This window comes from Girardinichthys multiradiatus, chromosome 22, assembly GCF_021462225.1.
Source record: "Girardinichthys multiradiatus isolate DD_20200921_A chromosome 22, DD_fGirMul_XY1, whole genome shotgun sequence".
Lineage (NCBI taxonomy): Eukaryota > Metazoa > Chordata > Actinopteri > Cyprinodontiformes > Goodeidae > Girardinichthys > Girardinichthys multiradiatus.
In genome coordinates this window covers 37,138,300-37,164,634 of record NC_061814.1, presented here as the reverse complement: position 1 = coordinate 37,164,634, position 26,335 = coordinate 37,138,300, and the positions used below count along the sequence as shown (strand labels likewise).

General features: G+C 38.7%; 1 protein-coding gene across 3 annotated transcripts; it reads right to left on the bottom strand.

Moving 5' to 3' along the window:
- Positions 1-591: 591 nt before the first annotated feature.
- On the bottom strand, positions 592-17,472 carry asrgl1 (asparaginase and isoaspartyl peptidase 1). Of its 3 annotated transcripts, none has more exons than XM_047350939.1 (7): positions 17,379-17,472; positions 12,130-12,325; positions 10,958-11,100; positions 10,585-10,739; positions 9,649-9,770; positions 4,759-4,869; positions 592-2,899 (listed from the first exon to the last, which is right to left on the bottom strand). In XM_047350939.1, exons 2-7 carry the CDS (start codon positions 12,314-12,316, stop codon positions 2,685-2,687), a joined length of 933 nt encoding a protein of 310 aa, XP_047206895.1. In that variant the 5' UTR covers positions 12,317-12,325; positions 17,379-17,472; the 3' UTR covers positions 592-2,684. The 3 variants fall into 3 exon arrangements, with proteins under 3 accessions (XP_047206895.1, XP_047206896.1, XP_047206897.1); XM_047350941.1 differs by having other exon boundaries at positions 2,706-2,925; XM_047350940.1 differs by lacking the exon at positions 4,759-4,869.
- Positions 17,473-26,335: the final 8,863 nt, after the last annotated feature.

The following is a 26,335-nucleotide window of genomic DNA, read 5'->3' as shown; positions in this document are numbered from 1 at the left end:
TCAATATTTTTTTCTATATCTGCAATATTCTTACCAGCACTTTCCTGCAAGTAAGGTAATTTTGATGCAAAGCAATGATGCCTGCAGGCTTTTCCTTTGGATGTAACCATTGGAAACACAAGTAGACTATGATTTAAAGAATATTTGTTGCTTTTTTACATCAATTGGTTTGCTAATTAGATTAAGAATGTGGTTTCTGAGGGACCCTCAAACAGCTTCACCAGTGCTGTTGATATGACGACAAAGAAATCTCTTTGCAATAAATATACATACGTTTTATATGAGCTGCTTATATCCTTATATGCATACGGTATTCCCTTTAGGTGCACTTCTTCAAAGAAATGTGTTAAAGCTTACACCAATCTTGTGAAAATTACCACTGAGACGAGAAGAATAAAGCAAACTGTAATATTTTAGTGAAGAGCTCCAAAGCTCCACAAACATTCTGCAGGCAAAGTTATGTGTTTTTATTGTATAATGCAATTACACAGAGGTTATTAATAAAAGCATATCTAAAAAAGATGCTTTTATTAATACCCATAAATAAATCAGATTATAAGAACTAATAATAGAAATAATGTGAAACACATCTGAGGTATAACACTGAGTTTTAATAATGATATTGCAGAATGGTCAATCTGATAAAATAACCTATAACACATCTATACAATTACAATGAATTACACAACACAAAAGCCTTAAAAGTACTTCAGTAAAAAAAGGAAATCTCAAGTTTTGCATTTTGTTTGCATGAAACAGCACCATCTAGTGGATCAGAAGGTTACTACTAGCAGGCAGATTAACAGAAATTTCATCCTCAACAGTGTTAACAGGTGTTTAACGACACATAAAACACATACGGATTAAAGGCTTAAAGGAGCTTCTCAATACATCAGAAAATCCCTGAAAAGCTTTTTTGTTCATAAAATCAACAAGTAAAACCACATGGTTTTCACTGTCTTAGGTATCGCTAAGAAAACTATTCTTATGAACTGGAAAAATAAAAATGTTCTTAGTATAAACCAGATTGTTGGATTAGATAAATCTGGAGACAGCCTCTTGGCTTCATCCTGTGGGGCATTGTTGCTGATACAGGGAGTTGTCTGGGTTTGGGGCATCAGGGGTGTCCCTGGGTTGGGGTCGCTGGGGGGTCTGGCAGCGGGGGCTGTGGCTCTCGACGGGATTGGGTTTTGTTGGCTCCCTGGGGTTACATCTGGTGGCTGCATACAATGTTTTTTGGGGGCCTATGCTGGCAGACATAGGTTACTGGCCTGGTGGCCCCGCTCCTCCTGGGTAGGTCTGGGGTGGGCTCGGGGTTCCTGGGGCGTGTCGCCCCTGGGCTGGGTCCTGGGGGTTTTGGGTCCTGGGGGGTATGTCGTCGGGTTTTGGGCCGGTGCATGTACTGGCGCCCGGCCCTGGCCTGGAGGTCTTCGGTGCATTGGTGAGCTTAGGGACCTCCTAAACTGGAGGGGAGGTACCATCTGATTGCAGGTGCTCTCTCCTTCAAGGAGTGCATTCTACTGGTGGGGATGCATCTATGCAGTGTGGGCTTTGAGTACAGATTAAAAAATTTGAAACTTTTGAACCATAAGGAATAATTACATAGTGATATATTTAAGATGTTTATTTCTGTTAATTATGGCTAACCAGTAAATTAAAAACCCAATTAAAACTAGAAATATTACATCTGGCACACCCCTGACCCCACTGAAATTGACAAAGGAAGGAGAAAAACAACTAGACTGTTGCTCAGTGGTCAAAAGTTCTCTTTCAGATAAAAGTAAACTTTGCTTTTCATTTGGAAATCAAGGTCCCAGAGTCTGGATGAAGAGTGGAGAGTCACACAATCCCTGTTGCTTGACGTCCAGTGTGAAGTTTCCATAGTCAGGGATGATTGGTGGAGCCATGTCATCTGCTGGTGTTGATCCACTGGGTTTTATCAAGTCCAAAGTCAGAGCAGTTATCTGCCAGGAAACCTTAGAGGACAATCTTTCCCTCTGCTGGAAAGCTTTATAGTGAGATGTACCTGCACCCTTCAATATGCTGATAATTCTGGTAGAAATTGGTTTTATTGCTCTTTTTTAATACTTAAATCAGAGAAACTGAACTTTATCAGTACTGATGTGAACATGCTCAGGGAGGACTGTGGCAGAAAACCTTTGCTTGTGTGTTAACACTGGCTCAAAATAAGGTAGCCAGTGGTCATAAAACTGGCCAGTAGTTTTTAATAAAATATAATTGTAAAACCTGAAGCTTCTCCTCAGAACTTCAAAAACTGAGCAGTGAATTATGTTGTCTAATGTGCCTTTGTCCACATTTTCCCTCAGTGACAAAAATACTGAAATACTTTTACAAATGATCAGATTCTGATTACTTTGCAATTATCATGTTAAAAAAGTTTGTGGGAAATCATAAACGTTCCTGGAAATATCTCCCAACACGCTTTTCTTTCGATCGGCTTAGACCTGTGCACAGTTGCCCAGTTTTTGGGCTTAGTGTGTTTCTGCTCTTACTGATGATATACCTAAGGTAAATTTGTTGTTAATTTAGTTGATTTAAAAATAATGACGGAATATCAACATTAAACCTAATTAACCATTGTTTCTTTACCGGATGATCATCTTCAGCCGTTTCATCTGTTTCTGCCTGGATTTCTAGCTTTAACTTCACAAACTGACAGCTGGTCAGTGAGTATCCTCCATGATTTGGGTGAAGTTTTCTCCTGTGTACAGGCCATAGTGCAGCGTATCTTTCTGCGCAGCAGCCCATGCCATTTGCCGGCTGGAGAAGCGAGCAGCCCAGTTGCCCTGTGGGTCCACGGTCACGACCCCTCCCAGCCCCCCGACCCTGGACTTCATGTGGGCCAGGCCCAAATCACTGGCGGCTTCAGGTGACTGGCCTGAGCAGAGAAGAGAGGAGAACGTGCTGTAAAACACAGGAAGACAGTCAGTCAGAGAGCCTCAACTAAGCTTCTTATGAATTAACACTTTCATTTGCTCCAATTCAGACAAGAGACAAGTTCTGCGGTTCAGTTATATGCAGTCAGAGTTTAACACAGTCATCCAGTCTGGTGTGTTGCTTGTTTTAGTGTAACAGCAAAGCTTCTTGTTTAGCATCACAAACCTACAGGGGTTGGACAATGAAACTGAAACACCTGTCATTTTAGTGTGGGAGGTTTCATGGCTAAATTGGACCAGCCTGGTAGCCAGTCTTCATTGATTGCACATTGCACCAGTAAGAGCAGAGTGTGAAGGTTCAATTAGCAGGGTAAGAGCACAGTTTTGCTCAAAATATTGAAATGCACACAACATTATGGGTGACATACCAGAGTTCAAAAAATTGAACTATTGATGAACTCAGACCCGAACCTCCAAAGGCACATGAAGTCACCAAGCCAGCCTTCTATCACCTAAAGAACATTTCCAGGATTAAAGATCTAATGTCCCAGCGGGATCTTGAAAAACTCATCCATGTGTTTATCTTCACAGGTCTGCCTAAAAAGCCCACCAGACAGCTGCAGCTGATCCAGAACGATGCTGCCCATGTCCTCACTAAGAATTAAAAAGTGGAGCACATCACCCCAGTTTCAAAGTCCTTCCATTGTCTTCCTTTATCTCAGAGAATAGACTTTAAAAAAACGTCTGTTAGTTTATAAGTCACTGAATAGCTTAGCAACAAAATACATTAAATATTTATTGTTGTTGTATCAACCTTCCAGACCACTCAGGTCTTCTGGTTCAAGTCTACTCTGCATCCCAGAACCAGAGCCAAACATGGAGAAGCAGCTTTTAGTTCTTATGCTCCACAGATCTGGAACAAGCTTCCAGAAAACTGCAAAAATGCTGAAACTCATTCAATTTAAGGTGGTGCATAGGTGGCACTTTTCTCCATGGTAGGGAGGTTCCATGCACCCCTCTTACAGCAGTGTTTGGAGTGAGGTTAAATTAAATGTTTAAAATAAATTAACAAAGTTGTCAACTGGGGACAAAGGTTATTTGGAAATTTTCACCTTAAAACTGAGCGAGGCAGACCTCGCTGTGTGCAGTAACAAGTAGTTCGCTGCAGAAGACCCCTCCTCGACTGATTGGCTGAGCTTGGCACTCCTAACAATAGTTAGGGGGAAGGTTACAGAGCGCCGAGAGGGCTCTGACTCTTGGTCAAGACGTGAATAATTTTAAAGGAATATTCCGCCATTACCCAGACAGGTAACGGGCCAGAAGGGTTCTACAGAATTTCCTCCTCCCCAGGGAGAAACGTTTGATTGTATAGTGAAGTAATGTGGTTTGAAAAGCACTGAATGCATTAATGAATGGGTAAAAGATGTAAATTTTCCTGCAGAAGGTTCGTTTAGTCTTACGATTTTACAAAACAGTTGAGGTCATTAATTTCAATCTGTAGTACAACTTTTCTTTACTTTCCTTTATTATGCCGCTTTTTTGTTGTTAGATGTTTTTTTGTCATCATATTAACCCCTTTAAATTGTCTTGTTGCTGAAATGGGCAATACAAATACACTTGCCTTTCCTTGCCATATATTTTGACTCTGTGTGGATATAAGAAAATCTATAAACACAAACTTGTTTAAAAATGGACATGTATGTCCATGATGAGTGTCTGCAACTGTAAATATATGTATCTTAGCTGTTGAAAAGGTGCTTAAATAACATGATATAAATATTTTGCAGAGCCCTCAGTGATCTGAACACATCTGGACAGGCTCTTTGTTAAGCCACTGTGTTAGTGTGTATGTGAGTGTTACCTTGCTCCATGTAGAACAGGATGTGCCTCGCCAGCGTAACCTTCATGATAGCTTCTCCGTGGCCTGTAGTTGAAACTGCTCCTGACATGTTATCAGCATAGCCTCCACTGCCTGACACAACATCACAACACTAATATGGATGCATGTTTCAGACTCATATTTACTCTTTACTTTTGTTTAAACTTCCAATAAACTGTTACCAGTGTCCAGTGTTAGAGCTGCACTGTTATTCTCACGTCATGTCATTCATGCAGCTTCAGGTTCGCAGTTTTAGTCTGCTATTGCTGTCTGCCTCTAGCATAAAGAAAGTCCAAGGCGGATAATTCTTTTCAGGAAATGGAAGATGTTGTTTTTTTTCAAAAGCACCATCCAACACATGTGAGCCTACAGAACATTTTTGTTTTAGACCAAAGTTGAAATCCGACTGTGTGATTTGTTTACCAACTAATCATATAAGACAACAGTGCAGATCTACTGGTTAAAGTTTAACAGACTCTTAAGAAAGCACAGCACCTAGCTATAAAAACGTCAGATCTGAATACATTTATTGTTCTACAAGGATAAGAACTAAAGAGGTCTTTATTTTAAAAGGGATCTAACCACAAGTGTTAAGAAATGTCAGGATTTATCAAACAATAATGAAGACAAATGGAAAAGCCCTGTAAAATAAATAAGTCTGTTGGGACCACAGCCATGGGTACAAAATTAATGGCCAGTAAGAACTTTTCTGGAACTTTCTAAATAAATCACATTTACCTACTTCCAGCACAACCAGAAACAGGGAATAACAGCGGACTTCCCGTGACGTCACTGTCCGAATAAAACCCCCACTTTTGCAACAAACTGACCTCTTCCACGCAGGTCTCCAATGGAACTGGACAGAGGGACACAGCGGGCTAATGTCTCTTTGCTGGCAAACAGACATAACTCTTCAAACTGGATTCAAGAGTGTCATACGATCACGCGATCATATGCACTAAGTTATGTAGGAATGAATTGCTGTTTGTGTATCCGGTATTCATTCATGAACGGGGTAATTAAGGTACAAGTGTTGCTTGACTTTCTCTCTGAGGTCTACAGAAGCAAACTGTGTTCCATAGAGTTCCCAGCAGAGACCCTGTCTCTACAATGCCGAAAGAGAAAGCCGCCCCACCCCACAGCTACGGAGGTTAGCAAGTTAACCCTTTGTTCACTGTGGATGCTTTCTTCAACTTCGTTGCCCCGGACAACTTTTCCTCAGCATGGTTCACATAAGAGGTTGTGTTTTGGGCAGAGAGAAGTAGATTAGAATGAAATAATCAAAAAAAGTTTTGTTTTATGACGTTTGGTTTTGTTTATATTGAAAACTCTATCTTAGTGCTAGCAGATTAGCTGTAAGCACATGTGCTCAGTTTGTGTGTTCTGTGCTTGATTTTTTTTTAAAGTTAAGACAAACTTTATTTAAAGGGTGATTTCAAACACAGAAGATCGGCCATAACGGCACGTCCACGCTTATGCATTTTAACCCTTTTATTAATGGTATTTTAATGGTTTGTGTTTGATTGTGATAAGCTATAAGCTTCTTTTGTTAGCTTTCCTTAATAATATCTCTTTAAATATTATTTTAATAAATAAAGGCAGCTAATATCCTAAGTCCAAAACAAACTTTTTCAGTGATTTTAATGAGCTTTTATCTGTGATATGTGTTGATTATGACTGTTTAATTATTGTGGGAGACTTCAACATTCACATGGACAATCCTGAAGAAAGAAGTGCAATAGCTCTATGTGACACTCTTAGAAATTTTGGTTTGACTCAACATGTTAAACAGCAAACACACAAACAGGGACATATTTTGGACTTGATCATCACTAAGGGTCTAAACATTTCCAATGTGTCTGTAACTGATGTTGCTCTATCTGACCACTTTTCTGTTATTTTTGAAAGCATCATCTCCAATGGCTCAGTTTGCCTAAGACACATGATAAGAAAATGCATCTTTAAGGACGGTGCTGCTGAAACTTTTAACCAGATTTACTCTTCTAGCTCCACTATGCCCTGTAACACTGTAGATGAGCTGGTAGATAACTTTCATTCTAAAATCTCGGACATCATGGATTCAATTGCTCCAATTAAAGTGAAAGTCATTTCTGGGAAGAAAATGTTTCCATGGAGAAGTGCTCCACCAGTCAGAAGTGAAAAACAGGAGTGGCGAAAGACTGGACTCCAGGTTCACTATATTATCTATAAAGAGAGACAATACAGATATAACCTACAACTGAAAAATGCAAGGGAATCTTTCTTTTCTGAGATCATCAGCAAAATCATTAACAATGCTCGTGTATTATTTGCCACGGTCGACCGGTTAACAAACCCTCCTGTAACTGTAGCATCTGAACTCTACTCTACCAGGGCCTGCAATGAATTTGCTAAATTCTTTACTGAAAAAACCCAAAAGATCAGAGGGGCAGTCAGCACATCCACATCAACTCCAGTACCAATGTTGTCTCCAACTAGAACTGATTTCGACAAAATTTCCCAATTTCACCAAATAAACTACAAAAACTTAGAAGAAATCGTTCACCAACTAAGCTTTTCTTCCTGCCATCTCAATGTTTTACCCACAGCTTTCCTTAAGAAAGCTTTGCCTGTAATAACATCTGATTTAACACAAATAATAAACACGTCCCTTTTGTCAGGTGTTTTCCCCCAGGCCCTGAAAACAGCAATTATCAAACCTCTATTGAAAAAGAGCAACTTGGACAAGCTACTACTGCAGAACTACAGGCCTATATCAAACCTCCCCTTCATCAGCAAGATAATTGAAAAAGCTGTTTTTCAGCAGTTAAACAACTTCCTAACAACGACCAACCGCTTCGATGTCTTCCAGTCAGGCTTCCTGCTCACCACAGTACAGAGACTGTTCTTGTCAAGTTGTTCAATGACATCTGTATAAATGCAGACTGTGGAAGAACCACAGTGCTGGTATTATTGGACCTTAGTGCAGCATTTGACACTGTTGATCACTCCATTTTATTAGAGCGCCTGGAAAACCGGGTCGGCCTTTCTGGCACAGCACTCAGTTGGTTTAAATCCTACTTGAAGGACAGGGACTTTTTTGTGTCAGTAGGTAATTTTACATCAGAGACCACAAAAATCACACGTGGCGTTCCCCAAGGGTCCATCTTAGGGCCCCTTCTATTCAATATCTACATGCTCCCCCTAACTCAGATTTTAATAAACAACAATGTAAGTTATCATTACTATGCAGACGACTCACAGCTATACGTTACGATGCCGCCAGGTGATTATGAACCCATTCAAGCTCTGGGTATATGCTTAGAAGAAATCAATGCATGGATGGGCCACAAATTTCTTAACCTGACTCAAAACAAAACTGAAGTAATAATTTTTGGACCAAAGGAAGAGTGGTTAAAAGTTAAAACAGCTTAGAACAGCTCGCAAACCACCAATCAGGCTCGAAACCAGGGTGTAGTGATGGACTCAGACCTGAACCTTCAGAGTCACATAAAGACAGTAACAAGGTCGGCCTTCTGTCACCTAAAGAACATCTTCTTGCTGAAAAGTGCTATATAAATATACTTGACTTGACTTGACTTAATAAAACACCGTTGAGAATTAGTCATCCAGAAGGTTGGTTTTATTCAGCAAATCATTCTTTAAAATATTATTTTATTAAAATAATGTTTTATCTGATCTTGCATTTTGAATGTTTGTCTAAAGGTATGCCAATTATTGCTTAAGTTAGTTCCAAGACCATTTTAACTTCATTTCCAGATTCTTCAAGATAATCCTTGGTTCTCAAACAAAACTAACACTGCATGGTAATGTTGCATAACTCTTTCGGTCATAGTTTTCAACCATCTTTGATCAACTTGTTTATATTGTACACAGCCCATTAGTCCTCCTTATTCTTTCATTCTGCTTGGTAGTTTAGTTGGGTTGTTTTAGTATAGTAAAGAGTTTGTTGATTGAAATATGTTTGACTTGAGTTGACTTATTTTTGTTAATAAATTCTTGCATTTTAAGAAATTGTTTGAATTCATTCTGTGTGTGTACAGAGTTTTGCTGTTCAATAATGTCAGAGCTTGGCTCATCCCTTTCAATTTTGTCCTAATACCATCGCCTTATTTGGCTGGTATTCGCAGGACAACCCTTAACAGACCGAAATATTATTTAATAAAATATAAAAGTATTAATATTAAATAATATATTCATATTCATAATCACAACAAGTGAAACCTTCCTGCCTCAAGAGGATTTAAGACAGAAAGTAGCAGCCAGGTGATGCTGATTGAATGCATTCGATGACTGATCATCATCATTGTAAACAGCTCTGAAAAGCAGGCATTTATGCAATTTGCTGCTCTGGAGCAAACAGTTGTCTGTTGATACAATGCCAGGCTGGAAAGATATCAGCAATAATATTAGAGATGCAAATACCTTGCACAACAATCTGGGGAGTTTTGTATCCACAGCATCTGGGCACCTTGCAGACATTAAGTAAACGGCCAAATTGTCTGTATACCAAAGTATTCTGGAGTGAAATGTTAGGACATCTGTCCAGTCAAAGTTCAGACCTCAACCTGATTGAAAAGCTGCGGTGGGACCTTAAGAGAGGTGTGCAGAAACACATATCTGCAAATCTCTATGAAAGATGTAAGAAATGGATAAAGTCAGACAACTAGCTGTTGGATCATAGGGTGTACTAAGTTTATCACACCAGCTTTCCATTTCAAATTCATCTTTATTTGATAAAAACAATGACAGTGAGGTATCTGTAGTGTACTTTGTGCAGCTGAGGTTCCATTTAAATATTTTAGCAACTTGGTAAGGACCAGATAATGTCTATTATGATCTGAATCCATGACAGAAGGTGTGAGAACTGACCTATGCATGGGGTGTCGCCCACCCGGCCTTCCATCTTGTTTAACAGTCCACCAGTGGAAGTTGCACACGCTACATTCCCATCAGTGTCGACTGCCACCGCTCCAACTGTCCCCATTTTCCCCCTAAACAACAAAACAAATCAGTGGAGATGTATTTAGATCAACACAAAATATTAATATGAACACTCCACATAATTTAAACATCAAGTTCGAATGAAGAAAGGAACATTTTGGCTTTGTTTACTCAATGTTTATATTTCTAACACAAAATGTAAGGAATTTTTTCATGCAGCACAGTCTGCTTCAGTGATAAATGATGGGACCAACTTCAATATTACTGTTACTATTCATTAATTATCATTACTTTAATGTTGACGAATGTTAAAGAGGAGGCAGAAGCAGAAGACGTTTCTAACGGTCTAAATATGTTACAAGCACAGGTCAAGCAGTGATAAAATGCACGGCTGTAGATCATGTTAATGGTCTTTTTTGTTTGTTCAATTTCTCTGTTCTACTTCCCCACACAAACTGGGAAAAAGGGCTTTTGTTATCTCGTCTCCATCTACATGGAACATGTTGCAAAAAGCCTGGGAATTCACTGAGCTTACTTCATTGAGCACATTTAAGTCCAGCCTGAGAGCACTAGAGATGACCTCCATGAGCTGTCATTTTATATGTCATTTTAATTGTTGCTGAGGTTCTTAATCTCAAAGGGACTTTCCGGGTTAAATAAATAAAGAAAAATCTAAGGTCCACTGTTTTGCATAAAATTCCACATAGCAGATGTTAAATGTTTCAATATTGTGAGTTTGACCAAAAATAAACAAAAAGACATCAATACAATTATCTCAAATACTTACAATTGAATGGTTTAAAAATATCACTACATTTTGCTTTTAATGAAATGTAGAAGAATTTCCAAAGTATTTAGTTTTACATTTGGCACTCCACAGGGTTGGCATCTGGTTCCAGGTTCTTTTTCCAGCGCATGCGGGAGTACTCAGTGATGAGGGACTCCTGAGGCACCTCAGGTATACCCATGAAGTGAGCAAACTGAGAGGCACCTTCAGCTGTCAGACATGCGTGACTGGTCTGAAGGAGGGATCAGAGATCGCATTTGTGAAATACGTTTGCACAGCAAATCATTGCTGAACACACAGACGTGACTTTTAGGCCACGGTGCAAACATTGCTGCAGCTTTACTGATCCTTTCTCTTTTGAAAGCAGATGGAGAATAACTTTGCAGAGTGTATTTGAACAGTTGTATAAAAGTTGATAAAAAATAAACAAAAGCATGCAGCTAATATCACCTTCTCCATAACAAGTCTGGCCAACTGAATCGGGTTAGCTATGTTGCGGACAGCAGACACGGCTCCGCTGCTCAGCGTTTTCCCATCCATCACGAGGGCATCCATCTCCACCTCTCCCTTAATATTCAGCACTGATCCACACCCTAAAAAAATATTTCAGAAATTACTGACTTTGGGGACAAATCTGCTACCAGCTGTCAACAGTTTAGGAAGGGAGACCAGTTTTTTGTTTTGAAGATTCCACATTTTGGTATTTTGTTAGCTGCTGGCCCACATTTCATTGTTTTGTCATTTTAAACATTTCCTTATCACTTTAACCTTGACAGGGCTCCTTCATAGTGGAAAAAATGCCAATCATGATCTGATCTCCTTGTTGCTCTTGGAGGACACTTTGATGGCAATCTTTCATCATGGAAGTGTTTTTGGGAGGCACAAAAATTAGAAAGAAGTCCACTTCCTTAGATGAGAAGAAACCCCTACATGAATTTGATCTATGACAGAATCGCCTTCTTTGCTGCCGTTCTTGTCACAGCCCATGGTCAAAAAGTGTTCTCTTCTCTGTGGATACAGACATGCTCCTACCCATCTGGTGCTGACGTTAAGCAAGCTCTGCATTGGTGGCAACAAGATTCTATAATCACTCAGTCCTAAGGAGACTGTGCTGGAGCTTACTGGACTCTGATGGATATCCTTAAGCTTCTCCAGTACAGCACAAGCTCTCATCTTGAAGCTCTGGAGGATGCACAGAACTGCTTTTTTAGCTTACCTGCAGTTTTCTGATGATGCACAAAACCGCAGGTATTCTTAGCAGCAGATACCTGCATGGGTGGCGGTTCTGATGCAAAGCAATAATACGAGGTAATTATTTAGAACATAAGAAGTCATTATTTAAAGGACTCTGTCAGCTAATTCAGAGTGATAGAGTTATTTTAGCTGTAATCACCTTTAAACAATGTGAATTGTTACCACAATAGCAACTTTGAACGTTTTCAACAGCCACTGCCAAACTTGGTCTTTGTTTAGAATGATTCAGTTAAACAATTTATTAGGATGGATCAGTGTCCATATATCTAACTGTATATATCTTTCTGCTGCATAGACATATTGAAATAGCTGCATAAACAGTTCCTGTAATTAGCTAGTTCTAGGTGGCAATCTTATTTTTACAATACCTGCATTGAAAGATGGATTATTCTCCAGTAGCATCACAGCGTCCACCACGGCATCCATACTGCTGCCCCCTCGCTTCAGGACTGCATATGCTGATTGCGCTGCAGAGCGCACACCTGAGGTGGACCGTTCTGAGCGCTCTTTGGGGATATGACCCGCTCCACCATGGACAACCACAACTGGCAACATGTCAGTCCCCTAAAAAAAGAAATCTCATATTTCAAATCTGTTAAAAATATCTATTTATAAATTCAGTGACAGTAAAAAAAACATAAGTACAAGTGCACCTTGAAAGTAAACCAAAATATTCTAAAGTCAAATGGGAGGTGAACTCTTTGTTTATGCAATGATCCTAAACACAGGAATATTAAATAACAGGATAGTGAGTTTGTGAGTTTGTCCCGTCATGGTGCGGGGTCGGGGGTCCTGTTGTGGGTGCGGTGCTCGGTGGGGTCTGCCCTGTTGCACCAGTGGGCCGGGGTGGCGTTGAGCAGGGCCCTTGCCTTGTCGTTGCGGCGTGTTGTGTGGTGGGGGAGCGGGGTGCGGCGGGGGTGCTTAGAGCAGGGCTGTGTGTGGAGCTTGCGCTGTGTGGGTGTGGCTTCATCGGCTATGGAGTTCACCTGTGGGGGTGTGCCCCTGTGGGGGTGTGCCCCTGTGGGGGAGGGGATTCGTGGCGTTAGGGTTCGGGGGCATGTGTTTGATATCGGTGTCCTTGTTGGAGGTGGCCCTGTGGGGAGATTCATGTTGGGGTTCACTGTGGGTGGGAGACTCATAGAGTTGGAATCGGAACTCATTGGGGGTTCGGGACTGCTCCGTCCTGGGGCCGCTCCGGTTGGCAGGCTGGTTTGAGCCATGTGGAACCCTCTTTTGTACATAGCCCCCTCTGCGGAGGTGGATGGGGGTTGTTGGGGACTGGGGTTCCTGTGCTTTGGGCGGCCTTTAAATGTCTGTGGCTTGGATCTCCTCAGTTTCCGTCCAAGGACCATGGGGCAGGTCTGTGGGTCCTCACACTCGCTATTGCATATTTTTGTGGAGAAACCTTGTTTTCAAAAGCGCGTCCACACTCATACTCACAGGTGTTAAGCTTCAGGTTTTCACAGATACAAAGATCTTCAATATTGGGCTGCACCTCTCACTAAGTACATTTTACATTCATAAGTACCGTGTACTATTTTGTTAAAAAAAAAAAAAACAGCTGCAGGTGTATAAGCAAGCAGTGTGTAATCTTGTATTCTCTTCTTCCTTCTTTCTCTCCTCCACTCTTTTCTCCTTTTCTCCCCTTTTTCCATTTTCCCCCCATCTCTCTCTTTTCGAGCTTCTTTTTTCCTTTTCATTTCAGTCTCCATGTCCGTAACAATTGAAATATTCCCAAAGAAGTTTATAATAAAGTTTCTTTTATAAATATCAAGCAGAGCTTTAAAGCATTAGCTGTGATGTTCCGCTTGTGAAAGTAAATCTGTTGGGCAATTTCTTGGCACTCAAACAACAATTCTGAGCGCTACTCTGCTGGACAGGACACGGTTAAAAAAAACAACAAAACAACAGGATAGAGGAAAATGTAGAGAATCGAGGTGTTGCAATGGCCAAGTCAAAGTCCACAGCCTATATTGACTGAACAGCTGAATTAGGACCTTAAAGGAGCTGCTCACGAATCTCAGTTGACTAAACCTGCACTGTAATGAAGAATGAGTCATGTTCCCCCAAAAAGAGAGACTGATAAGGTCACAGAGAGGTTCACTTCAAATTACACCAAGTTTACTGAATCATGGCTGCAGCGAGGTTGAACATACATTTGCATCATCAATAAGTTAGAATATCATCAAAAACATAATTTATCCAGAATGCAGAATTTGGTTTCTCAAAAGATTTTAATTTTACATAATATCAATAAAAAAACACTTAAATTATTTTATGACAATGTTATAGCTTTCACAATCACATCTAAGACAGCTTACTAGACAGGTGTCCCAGCAGACAGTCAGAGACACCCTCCACAAGGATGAAAAACTGATGTACACAAGTCTATTTATGGAAACGTTTGTGAAAGGAAAAAGCGTGGCTAAAAATGTACACAGTTAACAGTGATAACTTCATCGTTAAGAGGACTGTGATGCAAAACCCATTCAAGAGTTTTTAGATATTCACAAAACCTGGACTGCAGCTAGCTCAGTGCCTCCAGAGCCTCCCCCTTGCTCACACTGCCAAAAGCCAAAAACCAATACCAACTTTAGTGACCATACTATCACTTGGCAAGCTAATAAAGCAACCTTGGCTTCCATTACAGTGTCACAGTCCGCCTCCATGTAACGCCGAATTGATGCATATATTAAGGCAGAAGGAGCCCATACTAAGTATTGAGTGCATATACTGTACAGGACATGCTTCACCGTAGGCCGAGATTTTTGTATAAACTTCGTTTTTGGTCTTTAGTAATATTTAAAATTTCTGAGAAACGGAATTTTGTAATTTCTTAAAGCGTAGGCCATAATCATAAACATTAACATATATAAATATGTTAAATATGATCACCGTGTGAAACGAATCAATACCTTCCTTTACGTTTTTAAATTGAATTCATTCAATAAATGCATTGACATTAACATACAAAGATGAACTTGTTCAGCCTTGTATAATTCAAAGTTAAACTACACGCTAAAACTGCGGCGCAATCAGTAACCAATAAATGAAACACATCTCAGCACACATGGAAAATAAGATCAAGGGCATTGGTGTTTTCCACGTCAATGTGATTATTTAGCCAGAATAAGAAACTAAATAAAAATAAAACAAGAGAAAGAATGAGACAGAGAGACCAGGCAATGCAAGACATCGGTGAAGTTAGAAAGATATTCACAGATGCGTCTTTTCCGGATCAATAACTCATCAGCGGAACATTGCTTCTACAAAACTGACACAACAGAGCTACAGTCGTATTTTCCTCAAAATGAGCCTACAAGCGCGCTGTGAGACTTGCATTGGCCTCTTTGCAGGGCTCGCTGCGCCACAAATGCGCAGGGACCGTCTGCAAGTTGCAACACCAGAAAAATATGATTGGGAAATATTCAATAGCGTCACCAAGAAGAGGTTTATTGTCATAATAATCATTTTATTTGTATGTTATCTCACGTTTTTCATACTACATTTCTTGGATTGGAAAATAATACTTTTAAAATGTTTTTAGGAATTTAGGAAGACTATAGCCTAAATAGCCAAATATTCAGTAAAATCCCTTTTGCTAGGTGTAGGATAGAATAACCCATCACGAATTACAGTTTGCTATATCAATCAGATAGCTTTGGATACTGGGCTTTCATTTTAATATTCTATAATTAAAGTAAGCAATAACTTCACTATAGCACGTTGTAGTGCCATCAAACTCATTGCACACAGAGGGTATCTCATCTTGATCATACTACGACAATTACTTGGGAAAATGTACCACAGATATTACAAATATTCTTCACGCAACATTGTGGGTCTTTATAGGTATTATAATCCACAAAGACACAATTAGAAGTTGTAGGTTGATACAAAAATCATCACATCTACTCCATATCACGTTGTTTATATAATTATAAAGATTATCCAAAAGATTATCCAAAAAATATATCATTGGCTCTGCGTTGTATGGACCAAAAATCGCAGAGGAGTCTGGGATTTGATAAGCTCACGACACAAAAAATCAAAAGAACAGGAAGACAAAGATGAATTAAAGAACAGAATTGTGTTTGGAGATTTTCAAGACACTAAAAAAGAGGATGACAGTCTTTTGGATCATCTTTACCAAATAGGGTAAATAATCTGTCTTTCAGCTTTTAATGTGTTTACTCTTCATTATTTTGACCAGGGCTGTTATTCCACCAGCATTTGCCCATAAATCTTCCCTAACAGCACTTGTCTGTGTTGGGATTATGAATCTGAGAATATTATTTAATATTTAATATTTTAATATTTTATCAAATAATATTTCGGCCTGTTAGGGGTTGTTCTGTGAATACCAGCCCAGTAAGGCGATGGTATTAGGACAAAATAGAAAGGTGTGAGACGAGCTCTGACATTATTGAACAGCATAAACTCTGCACACACATGGAATGAATTCACACAATTTCTTAAAATACAAGTATTTATTAACAAAAATAAGTCAACTCAAAGTCAAACATATTTCAATCAACAAACTCTTTGCTATGCTAAAACAATCCAACTAAACTACCAAGCAGAATTAAAGAATAACGAAGACTAAAGAACTATGTACAATATAAACTAGTTGATTAAAGATGATTGGAAATCATGACCAAAAAGAGTGATGCAACATTACCATGCAATGTTTATGTTTGAGAACCAAGGATTATCTTGAAGAATCTGGAAGTGAAGTTAAGTTAGTCTTGGAACCAACTTAGACAACCATTCACAATGCAAGATCAGATAAAATATTATTTTAATAAAATAATGTTTTAAATAATGATCTGCCACAGCCTGCCACAAATTGAGCTCGGCCCTGCTGCAATTCAATCAATTAATCGGCACGTTTGCAATGTAATGCACTGCAGACGTACACAGCGCCCCCTACTGAACAAGATGGGTAGCTCGGTCAGCAGGGAGCTGAGGAAGAGCGGCTGCTGACGTCACTCTGCTGTGCCCGCCGCTCGGAATGCTTTTTCGTTTTCGAGTTCTGGGCAGTATTTTGCGGGCAGACCACGAAAACGAAAAAGCAATGTCTGCTTTGTTTTCTTTTTGATTATGGCATAAAATGTGCAGTCGTGAAGAAGAAAATGCAAATAGGATGATTGATTACTAATTTTATTTATGGGTCAAATAATGCAGCCACATTCTTAAAATGAAAAAGCATTTCTGGAAATGCTTTTACATTTGAAATATGGTAACGATTTGCTTCCATAGAAAAGAGGCCAATGCAAGTCTCCCAGCGCGCTTGTAGGCTCGTTTTTTGTAGCTCATTGTCTGCCTTGCTGTGGTTGCAGAGAGGTGTCGGTTTTGTAGAAGCAATGTTCCGCTGATGAGTTATTGATCCGGAAAAGACGAATCTGTGAATATCTTTCTAACTTTACCGAAGTCAACGCAAGCCTTCTGCTGACTCAGTTAAAACCTTAAAGACTGACCTAATTCCTATGAGCTCTCTGGTTGCAGGAAGAGCGACGCCATAAAGGTACCTCGGCAAATGTTTTAGATCAACATGAACGTAACCTTCAAATATCACAACACAAATAACACAAAAAGAAGAATATTATTTCCTTACCAGAATAACCCCTTGACTGGGGAATTCAGCTGGTAGCAACAACCCGAAAACCACAACCGGGCATTCAAAATAAAAGCACTCTGCTTCTGCCGCTGTTTTTATTTTGTTAACGGACTGAAGAATGGAATGCATGGAAAGCCATTTCATTCAAAATTAAATAAATACTGTTATTAATAATAAATTATTAATAAATATTCCATCAATGAAATAAACGTCCCTATGAAATAAAACTAAATAAATATTTGTAATTTTTTGTATATTCTGTGATTTATTTGTGGATTTATTTATTTATTTACTTCAAATTTTATTTCTGATTTATTTTTTATCTTTTTATTTTCTTCAGGATTTGTTTATTTCATATTGGTGTTTATTTTGTGACACTTTTATTTTGTAAAGCTACGTTACGTATTTCATGGACTTTTATTTTTTAACTCCGTTTTTATTTCAAGCTTTTTTTAAATAAATTTTAGGCTACTTTTATTTCATGTTCTCCCTGTGCATGCGTGGGTTCTCACCGGGTACTCCAGCTTCCTCCCACAGTCCAAAGACATGCCTGTTAGGTTAATTGGTCACTCTAAATTGCCCTTAGGTGTATGAATGAGTGTGTGCATGGTTGTTTGTGTGTTGCCCTGCGATGGACTGGCGACCTGTCCAGGGTGTACCCTGCCTTTCGCCCATAGACTGCTGGAGATAGGCACCAGCTCCCCCGTGACCCACTATGGAATAAGCGGTAGAAAATGACTGACTGACTGATATTCAAATGAGGGGCCGGAGTTTTCTCTGTGGGCAAGTTTGGAGAGCCAACAAACTGCAGCAGAAAACAGGAAATAGCTGCAAAATATCGAAGAAGGAGCAGGTGGTCGCCTGCTCTCATCTGCTCCTTCTTAGATATTTTGCAGCTACTTCCTGTTTTATTCCACTTACATTTGCGGTTTCTCAGGTCGGTTTCAGCGGCATCTGGCTGGACAGAACACAAAACAACTATTTTCTCCTTTCCCCCAGCGAACTTTAGTAGGCCTAATTATTGACCCATAATGGGCACCGATTACTTCAATTACCATTAATTTTATTGAAGCATTTTATTAGGAGCAGCAGGGACATTTATTCCTGTTCTAACTTTTAGAGGGAAACGAGATTGCACACACATCGTAGAATACATTTAGGCTGTTTATGATCAGTGTTTGTGCAATACACTGATCAATATAAGCCTGTATACAGTGGTTTATAATGTTATGCACGTTAAGAAAACCAAACAGGAGTAATAACTACTTTAACTGCTCTTTCTGATGTCCTCCTATACACTTAAAGATGCCCATGGTTATGAGCTCTGTTCCAGCTTACCTTCAGATCCACATCCTTCAACAAAGCATGGGATATTACTGTTTCCAGAATTTATTCCTATTGTCCCAAAACACCCCATGTGTAGCAGATATCATTCAGTCGGTTTTCTCTGCCTGGTATCAGATGAAAAATGAGTTAAATGGCAGAGATGATCTAAATTATTTTAGTTTTAAATGACTTGGAGGAAAATGTGAGGCTGAAGATGCTTCGACTGATGACCTTGGACGAATTGTTCTTTTCTGTAGAAAACAATTATTGTATATTTCATTTACTCTTTTTCATGTGAACTGAGTAAATGTATCTATAACCCAATCTATTGTGCATCCAGCCTGACAACTATTGTAAAATAGTAATTAATTGAATAAAATGTTAATTTAAATAAAACGGTTTCTGGTTAAAATCATATTAGATGACAAAGTAAATGTGCAAAATCAAATAACCAAACATTTTACTATACAATATTATGTAAAATGCAAACAAGCTTTAATAAAGAAGTACTTTTACCACCATTTATACTGTCATTCATTTGCACCAATACGCTGTATCTGATAACATTTGGACAGCGTGGAAATGTGCTGAAGTCCTAATGAGGGTTCATCCATGGCATAATCGACAGCATCTCGTTTGACATCAACCACCGCATCTGCTGACCTCTCTAAAAATAATAATTAAAAAAAATAGAGCAACAGTTCAGATGCCCCAGAAATAATCTTTATCACAACTGCATACTGTAAACAAGTGGTAAACTGTGTTGCTTTGAAGGAAATAATTGGAAGAAAATTAAGAACACTTATTGAGATGTTGACGGTGATTGCCTTACCATGGTTGGCTGTGCAGCATTTGGATGCACCAATGAAATTGTAAAATGTGGAAGGAAATACACTAATAAATCACTCTACAGGCACATTTTGAGAGAGGGCAGTTTACAAAAACCAAGAGAGACTGTTGTAACTCTTTTGTTCATCACCCAGTACCAAGGAGGAGGAGGGAGGATCCTGCAGTGAGAAGTAGTGAAGTCGGTCTTGAAAACTTGTTCAGATGCATAAGGCAAAGGAATCCAGTCCCAACACCGGTGGAGTTTTCACCAGGCACTGATATCAATCTGTTGGCCAGTTGGGCAGTTTCTTAGGACAGTCAAATCAGGAAGCTATCAGGAGGATGACAGCTGTCTTCTGGCAGAGTTCCTGGACATTAAGGAGACATATCCCAGTCCTCTCCTGGAGTGTGGACCGGCTGATTGGAAACACAGGTGCTCCTGATCTCACCAACAGCAAAACCAGTATTCTGTACTATCTTACATATGTAAATAAAGTTATCAAACATTCCAACAACTGTGATGGATGCGCATCTTGGAAGTAAAAGCCAGACAAAATACACAAAGACTGGGCTGGACTGGCAAGGTTCACCAACCTGGTCATTTCTGAGCTCACCACTCATCTGTCTCTTCAAAAACATGAATATGGACATGAATGCAATGGCAGCAGTGTTACCGTACTGTTCTACTGTTATTTATGGATGCTGATACAGTATTGTTAATAATTCTTAATTTCTTGTTCTGTCTTGAAATACAGATTCTAATCTCAACTTGACAGCATGATTACGAATGCTAATTTAATTATATAAAACAAATGCAAATTATCAGTCCTGCAGTAAATGCCAACTTTATGGAGGTTATAGTGTTAAAGTAATGTTCAAACATCTTGATTCAGCTCGTATTATTTTGCAGGACACAGAAAATTACATCGTGTTACCTTGTTGATTCTGTGTGGCATGCTTCAGCAGTTCAGTGAAGTCAGTCTTTTGTGGTTTAACTGAAAAATATTAAATAATTACTCATCTTCAGAATCACATTATTCTTCACTGATAATATCCCCATTTTGGCTGCCATCTCTGACGCATTGTCTGTCAAAGGATCTATAACTCGAACTAAATTAACCATGTCAATCACACAGAACAAAAGCTAAACGTATTCTCTAGTTGAGGTAATTAAGTAACTAGAATTAAAACCAGTTAAAGATTGTGGATACAGTAACAAGTAAAAACTTTTCTTCTAAAGAATCTTTTTGTCCTCTGCCTCTGTGTCAGTTTGGAGCCTCTACTTCACACACAAACACTGTCTGCTCAGAAATTGGTATTTCAAATTGTGTTGAATATTTAAAAAAGATGCATTAGACAGACTGAAATAGACCCGTTTAAACCCGTCATGCTCTTAGATAGCTGTAGTTAACTAAAACTCATACCGAAACAGCGACAACTGCGTTCAAAGGCGGAACTGCTGGTGTTTGGAACTGTTTACTGCTGCATGGCCCACGTGACTTCCGCATTCTGTGGGAGTCTCGCCACTGGCCCACAGAGAAAACCCCGCCCCCTCATTTGAATATAAGAAAGTGAAATAAAAAGAGTTTGAAATAAAAACGGAGTTGAAAAATAAAAGTCCATGAAATACGTAAAGTGGCTTGACAAAATTAAAGTGTCACAAAATAAAACACCGATATGATATAAATAAACAAATCTTGAAGAAAATAAAGAGATAAAAAATAAATAAAAACATCAATAAAATTAGAAGTAAATACATACATAATAAATCTTTTAGTAAATAAATGACAGAATAAGCTAAAATTTTTTCAAAATGTTTATTTTGTTTTATTTCATGGGGAAATTTATTTCTTTGATGGAATATTTATTAATTATTTATTAATAATAGTATTTATTTATATAATTTTGAATGAAATGGCTTTCCATAGATGCCACAGAGGGCCAGTGTTGTTGAAACAGGCAAAAAGCGCTGCTGGTCAGTACTGTTGCCAGGCTTTCAGATAAAGCTGTGTTTTTGTATGGTGTGTTGTCATACTGTGAGACAGGAGCAGCACAAGACTCTTCTGTTTCACGTTAGCTAGGGAGCAATGAATGAACATGGACAAATAATAATAAATGTATAGCAATACATAGCAATACATAGCGAGGATGGTGATGATTATTACTTTTATCGTAAAAAGAGGAATATTAATAAAAGTATTTAGTTTATTGAAAAAAGTTAGTAAAGCTATAAAGCTTTAGAGTAAGATTTATGATCATATTAATTAAATTACAATATGCATTCTGATGAGGCTCTTTGTCAAATGAAAAGCACCTTTTGAAAATAACAACGTTTAATCAGGTATTAAATATATTCTTGTTTAAACGCACATTACTGTATTAAAATGTTCTGTTATTGGTCTGATGTCACTTAAATATCGTGTTTTTTAGTGAAAAATCATCACAAATAACAGAAAAAAAGAATTGAAAACATCAGTGTGTAAATATAGTAGTGTCCTAAGAGGCTGGGTGAGCCTCTTGTCTTGGGACAAGGAAACAGCTATCTTTCTAGATGTGTGACAAAGGTGGGTTATTAATGTTAGTAGTTCTGTTCATTCTGGTCTAACATTTATGTTCAGGTTTTGAAGGTTGTTAACTGCAGAGTTGACCCCATGGGAGAAAATGTTGTACTGGCGGTATAGAAGGGGAAGTACTCCCTAGCTGAAAAAGAAGAAATCAAATTAAATGAGTTACTTGTCTGTTGTGAACTCCATTGGTGTTTGTGAGACAATAGAATGTAAGCTAACTAGCTATGTACAGATTTGCGATTTGGTTTTGTTTATATGTATGAATAATTTTGGTCTCAACATGTACAATTATACAAAACAAAGGATAAAACCTCATTTCCAAGTCTACTTGTATTGGTTTCAGAGCCAAACCTGGCAGTCACAATTTGGAGGACACATGTAAGTATGTATTGTTTCTGTGTAGCCTACCTGAGTTTGTGTTTCATATTGATCAGTGGAGTAGAAGTAAGCAGGATTTTGGAGGATTCCCACAGCTGCACACTGAGCTGACCATGGTGCTGAAATGTATCTCACAGAGACTAATTTCAGGTTGTACTTTGAATTTACCTTACTGTACACAGTCGTGTGACCAATACGTTTGGCAGTGGTTCAAAGGGTCTTAATGAAATTTAAGAGGAGTCAATATTTAAAGTGTTGAACTCAGAGGTGGTTCTGGAATCTCTTGGGGCCCTTAGGTGATAATTCACAGGCCCCAGCTCCAAACCCCCGTCCCGCATCCAATCAGCAACTCACCCTGATATAATGAAAGAACAAAAAAATTTAAACATCTTTTTTCAATAGTGCACATCAGTGTCTTGCCCATATGTGATAAGTATTGAAAGCTTTAATTTTCTGTTTTGTAAATACATTCTTAATATTTCTTTAGAGATTAAAATTATGCCAGATGTACAACCCCAGCACTCCACACATTGAAGAAAACCAAAACAAATTAGTTCATAGTTATTTGCTACAAAGTGGAATGTCACAGGGAATAATACATGAACTCATGAACAAAAGATAAGCAACAAGGCATAGATAGTCAAGAAACCAGCTGAAATCTCTCAGTATTTTCATCATTCCTGCTGCTGCTATGTGCAAATCAACATCACGTTTTAATATTAACTGTGGTCTTTGTAGAAGCATGTGCATGCCTAGGTACTGGGGTTATCACATCTGTGACTATTGAAATGGTTAGAAAAGTTGCATGTAGTGCTGTGATGCTGTGTGTTTCAAATAATTAGGTAATCTTGCATTCTAAAAAATGTTTTGGGAGGACTTGATAAAAATTGTCCCCTATAGATGTACCTTGCCATCTGAATCAGCCAGGTGAGAATCCCAACCTACAATTGCTTAGATTTGTTTTAATCAATGTGGTAAAAAAAAAGTCTAAGGAGTAAACTCAAATCATGTGTTTATTCTAATGGAGGGTGTAATAATTCGTTGGGGCTAATACAGTGGAGGTAACAATTTACATAGACTTTTGTTAGAAGAATTAAAAGATATACAAAAAATGTAAAATCAAAAAAAGATTGTAACTTAAACATTAGTTGTAGCTGACAAACTAATATCAACAAAACTGTATTTAAAAAACCAAGTTGTTTCAGTGTGGTAAAGCTTTTAGCCATCATAAAAATCTCATCTTGTTAGCTGTAAATATTTAAGTCCATGCAAATTTTGACCTTATTTATTTAAACTATTGTCCTTCAGAGGGGAGTCAGTAAGGATACTTGTTAGAAAACAGTGCTTTATTATATCTTTATTATTAGCAGATTGTTTAATTAAAGCTAAATGACAGCACCCTCTCTCCACAGATTATGGACTATTATTGCCTATACAATATCCTTATAGGGTTACACACCAGACAGGTTCTCAGTCCATCACAGGGCAACACAGAGACCCACATGACAACCCCCCCCACCCCCCCCCCCCCACCAAAAAAAAAACAGACATGCACATGCCTAAAGGTGATTTAAAGTGACCAGGTAGCCGAACAGTCATGTTTTTGGTATCTGGGAAGAAATCAGAGTACACAGAGAGAACCCACATATGCACAGGGAGAACATGCAAACCCAATTCATAAAGAACCAAGGCGGGGATAAGAATACAGTACCTTCTTGCAGCAAGGCAACAGTGCTAAACACTGTGCCGCCAAGCAGTCCCATCATAAGCTACAATTATAATATTGCTCAGTGACATACTGTAAATGTCATCCTACAGTCATACTGTATGGTTATCTGGGAAACCTTAGGCTTCAGAATAGTTTTTCAGCAGGATAAGGAAACAAGTGTATGGACAAGAGGTTGCTAAAAGAATAGATGGAGAAAAATAAATAAAAAAGAAAGGAGGGAGGGAGGTAAAATCAAGAGGAAAGAAAAGGGCTGGTCTTTCCAAAACGCAATGAGTGGTTGGAGAGAGGAGAGGAGGAGATTCCATACACTCTTTCTCAAATGAGTTTCATAGAATCCTAGAAATATATTTATTAGTTTCCTAAAGTATTATGTCATAGTTTAGAACTTTAAATATTATGATTTTATCTTATGTTTTATGTTCACTGCTCGGTTAGTTTGTTGAATCACCTTTAGCAGCGATAACTTGAAATATATTTTTGCTTATGTTTGTTTAGGCCCCTTTAGTCTCATATCCTTAAATAAGATCTTAGGCACCTAGTTGTCTTCAGAAGTCACCTAATTACTGGTTGGAGGAAGGAGGAAAACTATCTGTCCTTTATGGACGAGTTATTGTTAAAAGAAAACCATAAGAAGGTAACATTTGCAAATTACTCCATGCCATACAAGGGGCACATTAAACAAGTGGAAAAGATGCTTTTGTCAGATGAAACCAAATTGTAACTTTTTAGCCTAGAAGCAAAACACCATGTGCGGTGGAAGTGTGACATTGCACATCACTCCGTACATATGCAGCGGCAGTAAAGCATTCGCGGTGGTATCATGCTGTGGAGAAACTTCGGCAAGGATAGCTGGTCAGAGTCGATGGGAAGATGAATGTAGCAAAAAACAGGGCAATCCTGGAAGAAAACCTTGACTCAGGTGTATACAAATGCATACAACACTGATCTATATGTCATGTTTCAGAAACCGTTTATTATTTACTGCTGCTTATTAATCACAGCATACTTTGTGTCTATTATATAAAGTTCTAAAAATACAATGAGGTTTGTTGTTGTAACATACTAAAATTATTAAAATATAAATAAATATAAACAAAAATAAAATGTTTAGAAGGGATGGATTGTCATATTCAAAATGCGTTGTGATGAAGGTCGTTGGTCAGAGCAAAACAACCTTTGAAAATCACAACCTTTAATTAGGTATTCAACATACTTTTCATTGGTCTGATATAATATTCTAATCTTAAATGTCATGTTTTCATTAGCTGTAAGTGGAAAATCATTGTAATAAACAGAAATAAAGGCTTGAAAACGTCAGTCTGTGTGTGAATGATCTTTATGATTCAGTTAGTAAATCGACTTACTGACATAAATAAATTTTTTCTATAATATTCAAATTTATATATATGACCATATACTTTAACAAAACTGGATTTTGCTATTACTTTTGGTTTTTTCTTTATCCTTGTTTAATAAATAATACCGCTTAATAGATTGTAAATAATGTAATCTTAACGCCTAGTAAAAAACAGAATATTCACGCATATATATATATATATATATATATATATGACAATTTTTGAAACATTTATATAATAATATATAAGGAAAAATAATACAGATTCATGTTTTGATTTTAGTCCATTTGGCATCTTATTGCTCGCAAAGCCACAGTGCGTCCTTAAGAAAACACGTATTTCCTGAGTGTGTGCTACAGACCGCCGGGGACGCGCATCTTGACGTAAGTGGAGCCCCCATTCTCAAATGAGGGCTGCGCGCTCCCGCGGCATGGGAAGTGAGCGCGCTTGAGGGGCTGCGGTCCCATTGACGGTTTCGTCTCCCTGACAGCAGCATCAGCATCAGCAGCAGTGGCGGCATCGGAGCTGGAAAACAAGAAGTTACCGCCTCGCCCCGCAGCCAAAGGAGCCAGCTGAGCGCGCCGATCGGAGAGCCGTCTTCAGGGACCCCTCCTCCCCGCTGCCTGGCCACAAGGACGGAAACGAGTTGCTCTTTCCCGTGTGACAGCGTCCCGACTGACCGCCGGAGATATGGGCTCCCCGTAAAACGGAGGTGGTGGAGGGGAGAGGCGGGCGGGTGGGCGGTGGGAGGGGGTGGGGGGAGAAGAC